The sequence below is a fragment of the Phalaenopsis equestris genome, unplaced genomic scaffold (assembly GCF_001263595.1).
Source record: "Phalaenopsis equestris unplaced genomic scaffold, ASM126359v1 Scaffold000021, whole genome shotgun sequence".
Lineage (NCBI taxonomy): Eukaryota > Viridiplantae > Streptophyta > Magnoliopsida > Asparagales > Orchidaceae > Phalaenopsis > Phalaenopsis equestris.
In genome coordinates this window covers 817,508-824,709 of record NW_018164463.1, presented here as the reverse complement: position 1 = coordinate 824,709, position 7,202 = coordinate 817,508, and the positions used below count along the sequence as shown (strand labels likewise).

General features: G+C 34.6%; 1 protein-coding gene across 1 annotated transcript in view; it reads left to right on the top strand.

The window, feature by feature from the left end:
* Window positions 1–356: 356 nt before the first annotated feature.
* LOC110018402 (protein OPAQUE1-like) overlaps window positions 357–7,202 on the top strand; it is a 98,465-nt gene continuing 91,619 nt past the window's right edge. Inside the window, exons 1-3 of the mRNA XM_020715703.1 lie at window positions 357–511; window positions 542–664; window positions 805–948. Coding sequence (XP_020571362.1) covers window positions 542–664; window positions 805–948 — 267 coding nt within the window. The 5' untranslated portion in view covers window positions 357–511. The remainder of the gene's footprint in view (window positions 512–541; window positions 665–804; window positions 949–7,202) is intronic.

Here is a 7,202-nt window from a genome sequence, read left to right as displayed (position 1 = left end):
TCAGATGGGTTATTCATCATGATAAAACTATAAATCAGCTGTTTTACTAATACACAAACCAAATAACTAAACAACAATGATCATTTATCCAGAATCAAGTGTTTTCCAACCGTATAAACTAAACAACTAACTAGCTTATCAGGATAAGCTGCTGATCAACATATTATCAGGATAAAATATTTATTTGGATAAGCTACAACAGCCCCAATCAAACCCTAAATATTAAGAACTAAATAAGTTAAAAAAATTTATCCTATGCATCAAAATTTTAAAAACCATGCTATCGTCTTTACTTTCTACGGGCATCGACACGCTACGGAGACGGGCAATCTGCTTGTTTCCATGTAACCCATAAATAGCAGGTCCAGTGAAACATTTCTGTTTTTTACTTTTCCAACAGGAAGGCGGGAAATAGCACGGTTTGTCTTCTTTCTAGGGTTTCCGCCTCTCCTCTGTTTAGTTATCGATTTTGGTTAGTACCCCGACGAACTCATCGGCGGTCCTCCGCAAGATGCCGCCCTCTTCGGCGGTCCTCCGCAAGATGAGCTTCGGCAGGGGTGCCAAGGTGTGGGTGGAGGACAAGGAATCGGCATGGGTGGAGGCCGAGGTTGTTGAGGTCAGGGATAAGTCATTCGTAGTCACGACGACACCTCGGGGGAAGAAGGTAGGATTGTTTTCCCGACCACTTTCCTGTTGCTTCCTAAAAATGTTCGTTTGCTTGAGTTTTGTATGTCGATTTGTCGTGGAGTGAGAGTACTCTTGTTTTTCCTCTTAAGTTTGCTTTGTTTTGTTTGATTTTCGTAGGTTTCAGTTTCCCAGGAGAAATTGTTGCCAAGGGATCCGGATGCGGACCATGGAGGTGTGGATGACATGACAAAGCTCACCTATCTCAACGAGCCTGGAGTTCTTTATAATTTGGCTAGGAGATACGCCCTCAATGAGATATACGTAAGTCTTTTTTGAAACTTCTGCTTTTATTTGAATATATTTAATTTTACTGCTAATCCATTGGCTCGGTATAATGATAAGTAGAATTTTTCTTGGGCCTAGGTACTTTATTTTGATTAAAAGGGCAACTATCACTCGCCCTATTCTCGTATCTACTTTTTGATAGACTTTTAAATGCACCAATTATTATAAACCCGAACTGAAGATATTGTGTGCTCTGCTTTATTTGAATGAAATCTACTTGGAAGTTAAAATTTATTCTTTCGATGTTGTAGAAAGCTGCTAAATATCTTCCTGTCAGGGGAAGAACAAATGCTATTTTTTAGGGTGGGCAAAATCACAAATTGTCTATTTTTTTTAATTATTGGACAAAAAATATATCAGAGGGGCAAAATTACTAATTTACCTAAATTACATAATAACAAATATTAAAATTTACTATTTATATAGAAAAATTTCAAATTCCAGGGGGCAATCACCCACCCTAGACATAACCTGGTTCTCCCCTATTCCTGTACATATATAAAATTTATAAAATGTTGGGTTTTGAGGCAACAAAAAATTGTTGGTAGTGTAACTTCTTAAAATCTATTTATGTGAACTTATGCTCGTTAGCTTGTTGCAACTCATTTCGTTCAGTTACATATCATTCATAGAAAATGTGCCAACACTGATTCTGAGGAGATCTAAATGTTCATAAGAAAGAAAGAAAGTACAACAAAAGAGGGTACACAAGTTAAAAATGCCCAATTATCCAATTAGATGCATCCACCCAAGTCAAAGCTAAAGGCCGATTAGATGTGGTCATCTGAGATAAGATCGAAGGCCGATCGAGCCAAGAGAAGGACAAAAGGATGATCAATCGAATCAAATTTGAATTAACCAGATTAAAACAAAACATATAAGCATCCGAGCCAATCATTACAGGAAAGCCAACTGAAGGTAACAAACTATGTTTCGGTAGATCAAATCCAAGGAAAGACCCAACTTCTCAATATCTCCAGCTATTCTATGGACGCCCCATAGGCTCTTCATCAAGGATCAAAAATTGATAATACAGTAGAGTTTCAAAGTCATCCTACATGTTGTCCTCGTTGAGAAATGAGCTACCCATCACGTTATATTGATTCATCCTCAGTCTGATGATGTAGTTCCTCTCCGCCAACAGGAACTCCTCATCCGGGGGTCGAGAATCGACACCCAACCGAATTCAACCAATCAACAAAGTCTAGCCTATCAAATCATCCCCGTCGACTTGAAGCCAACACAGCCTAGCCGACTGACAACGTCAACACAACCTAGCCAACCAGACCGATCTTACCGAGCTGAAGTCTAGCTCAGCTGACCAAAATAGAGAGTAGCCAATCAATTGACTCAAATATGTAAAATACCTAGAATATTCTGTACGACCCACATTAAATCAGAGGAAGAAATGCAATATCATCATATTGTATTTTATTCCTTATAAATAGATGTAGGAATGATATCAAATTTTAAGCCTACGAGGTCAAAAAGAGAATAGAAATGACAAATTATTGTTCTCTCTTTATCTTTGTCTCTCTCACCTTTCATAGGCTTTATTCCTTGGGGTGTGATTCACCGACAAATCAGCTCTTTATCTTTGTCTCTCTCACCTTTCATAGTCTTTATTCCTTGGGGTGTGATTCACCGACAAATCAGAATTCAACAGATATGCAAAAATTTAAGATGAAAATCTCCTGTGAAGGCATTTATATAGGGAAGCTTCGGCAGGTCATACACTTTTGAATTCTTAGGGAACAATGGTTTTTTATAAAAGTGTTTAGGAGAATTGTGCTCAAGGAGATATATGTTAGTATTGCTTGAAATCCTTTATATATATATATATATATATATATTTATATATATCTGTATCTATGTGTATGTATGTGTTTGTATATATGTATATATATAGATTTATATATATGTGCTAAATTTTCATATACCCTTCGAGTGCATGCATTTACTCAATATAGTGACCGGTAGAACCTCGCCTGAATCAAGATTACTTTAATCTGATTATAGGGGCTACTATCTTTTGTTATGTTACCATTTTGGCTACTTGATGGTTTCTTAATGTACTATTTATTGTAAACTAGGAACTAAAGATAGTGTCCTTTTTATTTGAATAAAGACTTCATGAAAGCTAAAATTTAGTTTTGTGATGGAGTAGATGCTGCTAATTACTAATTCCCGCATTTGATTAACATGAGTAAATTGCTGGGTTTTGAAATAGCAAGCAACTGTAGGTAGTGAGACTCTTTAAAATAAACTACTTCTTTAGCTTGTTGGAACTCATTTTGTTTAGTTACAAACATAAATGTTTGAGATGAAATGGTTTTCTAATTTTTTTTTTATTGTTTGAATAATAAAAGGGGCATTTACATACATACCACAATTCTGATGTATTTACAAATGTAATACATGAGCTTTTATTTTACATGCATATAACTCAAATCTGAAATATCAAATAAAAAAACACCGTAATTACTAAAGTTTTAAAAGTGTAATACGCTTTTTACTGTATAGGTTTGTGACATCAAAGTGTTATAAGCATAAATCTCAAGTTTTTAGCTGTTAGATATGTAAATATTTGAGAATTGTGTGGTATGTACGTAAATTTCCCATAATAAGAATGAAATACACCCAAATTTGCCTATGTGGGTTGAATAAGGACAATCATGCTAGTTGCTTTCTATTTGCTTGATAGCCATAAAGACACAACTCTTTCACTTTGCACAGCTGTTGTAATACTGTTTAGCAGATTTTCTTTTTTTTGTTGAGTAGATTTTTTGTTTGTATTTGAGTGAAAAGAGGGTAATCAACTTAAAATCATGAGATAATTGTCAAAATGCAACATGCGATTATCTAATGAAGAATTAATTAATACAAAATTATGTCATTGCATGAAGAAGACATCAATTTATTTGTGAGCATTATCGGGACATAATGTTTCTTCTATTGTATGTTCTTGAGAAAGGTTTATGCATACATCCTTAACATGCATTGTGGAGTTATTTAGTTGTTTGAATGCAAACAAACACCATCGCTTGAAACTATAGAAGTTTTTTAATTTTTTTTTCATGTTTGTTAATATCTGATTTCGACAAACTTTATAACTTCAGCCCTTTAGTTGTTGTTCAAGATTGTTTGTGTGTTTTGTTATCGTTCACAAATAAACTTTTAGCTCTTATGAAGTTATATTGTGTAAATAAGGTGATGAAGGTGGCCATGATAACCACATATATTTTGTATCATGGCAAGCCCCGTATTGATTTATTTCACTGCAAATTAGTTGGTTTCTCCTATGGTAATATATTACTAAACATTAATATAGTTATGTGACGTGGGTGCAGAAGACTCTTACGTGGGCGGGACACAGGTGCGGAAGGCTCGCGCACTTGACGTAGTGGCTGACTGGCTCGACCGGCCCAATATAGGGCCGATCCAGAGTGAACCCAGGCAGAGCGGCCTGGGGTGGGGCTGTCGACTGTCCCTCTCCCCCAACCTTTTCGACTTCTCCTTCATGTAGGAGCTATTTATTTGATATTTTCAGATTTAGGCTTAGTTTTTATTGCTGAGTGTTGTTTTCAAATTCCTGTATGGAGTCCTCCTCCCTGTTCTAGGGCTATATCTGAGGTAGTAGTGGTGCTCCGGATATATCATACTCCGAGGTGGTGTTGTATCCTTCCTTATTCGCTTTCCTAACCCTTCTCCTCCATTCTGCTTAGCCACCGACCTCCCATTTCTCCATTCCAACACCCAAACATCCTTACCCTAGCAACATAACCTTGTTGTGTCACTCCCCCACCTTCATCTCGACAATAGCCGACATTTTTCTGTAGCAGATCCGGTTGTCCAGCCACTTACTTTTCGTCCCAATTCCCCTACCGACCTCCCAATCACCACCAAACCTCCTCCTAATCGACCCCGCAACCACCAACCCTTCCCTATACCTTCACCACGTTGCCGACGCTACTCCGCCCTCGGATCTTCCCGCTGGGGATTCGTTTGCTGTGTTTTCCCTTTCCGTTTGTATGAGGTTGTTGCCCTAACTCAGTATAATAAAAGTTTGCTTTTTTTTGTTTCCGTTGAGTTCCACCTAATTCTGGTATCATTATGTCTTTTTCATAAAACTCGACATATCTTCATTGAATTTTTTTAATAATCTTATGTCCCATTGTTCATAATGTAGCACATCATCAACAACAACAAAATCATCATCAATTTTATCCTTATACTATCTATTTATGGTTGGTTTTATAATTCTTCCCCATTTATTCCTTATAAAATATTGTATGTGGTGCTCTCTTTAATTTATTTCCTACACTTATAACCAGTTCTTTTCGTAACAGTGTTCTTTTGGAATATTTCTATCTATGTACAATTTTGATGCACATTTTCTATCCATTACACATGTACAAAATTTTTAACTCTATTCCTATATCATTATCTTAAATAAAACACATACAATATTAGTGATTTATTTTTTTTTTACCCAATACCTAAATCAACATAACATAGCTAACTTTATCATCATATTTTAAAATTTACTTTTGAAGTCTTGCTATAGTGAAATTCTTCTTCTATGTGATGCCTCTTTACCACTACTCCCTTTAATCAGCCATATTTTTATCCTTTAGTACAACAAGATGAAGATATTCGAACAATGCCACTTGTTTTTTCTGTTTTCCTCTAATTTATTGTCTGAATATCTCCAAATAAAATTGTACATGATTAATCTTTATTATACTACTTCCAAATCTCTTATTTTATTATATGTTTGTTCATTATTTTATTATACCCTTGCTTTGAATATAGTCTTCGTTTGTATTGTCTTACAAGACAATTAAATAATTATACAAATTTAATGTTGATGTTTGTTATGTCTTTTTTATGGTTGTACACTTTGTTTAATTCAAAGCTACTTGTTGAAGTTTTTGATAATTCATGCTTTTATTAACTTATACATGTCTCGAACAAATATCTTTTTTTCCCTTCACACCCTTCATTTATTTTGGCACTTAATGATATGCATTTTCAATGTCAAATAAATAGTAAAAATAAATCCTAAACAAATCCATTAATCTATTCATAAGCTGCCAAGTATTAAATTCTATTATATTATAAGTCAATCAATTGAGGAATTTCGATGATGTGGTTCTTTTATAAATTTATTAATTCTATTTAATTTAATCAGAATTTTTTGGTTGTTGATTAATCTTTTTACCTTGACAACCACTATAAAATGGGTTCTATGAAGAAATGGTTGGCACTTCTTTGGGTAACGTAATCCTTGGTAAAAAAAAAAAGTTTTAAAAAGGTTTTTGGGAGAGAATTCAATTTTGCATTTCTACATTTGGTTGATAGATAGTCTCCATAACCATTGATTTCGAAAACCCTTTTGAATATCAGACTTGATTCTTTTTTTTGAATAATTTATTCTCAAAATTTTCTAATGATGTTTGATTGTGTTTTAGATGTCCACATTCATAGAATTTAATGAAGTACGCTTGATCCAAGAGCACATAAATGTGTCTTAGGGTCTTTGTTCTCCCAAGAGGGTATACATGTTAACATCTACCCTCAAAATTCTGTGTTTTAAAATATTTTAGTTGAAACTTTGTTCTCGCAAGAGGGTATACATGTTAACATCTACTCTCAAAATTCTGTGTTTTAAAATATTTTAGTTGAAAACCAACTCTTATTTAGCCAAACTGGTCTTTACGAGGAGAAAACTCAAAGCAAAGATAAGCATGACGAGTTAAATATTTTCTTTCTTGGCATTCCAACCACAATATCTTAATAACCTGATAAAGTGACTTTATTTATATCCGCACTCTCGCTCTTAACTGTTTCAAGTCTATATAAGAAGGTTGGGACTTAGGATTTTAGAAAGTTCTCTCATTACCTTATGATTTAGAACCCATAGCTGATAACTTCTTTACCTTTACTCTCACTACTAGCTTTGGCCTTTGATTAAACTCTCAATGTTAGGAATGGCGTTAAAAAATTTATTGAGCATTCTGTATATCCCATAACTTAGTGCACATTATTTGAATAGTCTTCACAAAAGTTAGCTACGTTGAAATTCTACAATCAATGGAAGGTATTTGAAAACAAGAATTCGAAGGAAGTCATTAGTGAAACTGTCACCTCCAATTGCCCTCTCTAAGGGTTATCCGTGGAACGATAGAGGTGAATGATTCGGTCATTGTAATTTTCACCAACGCTCT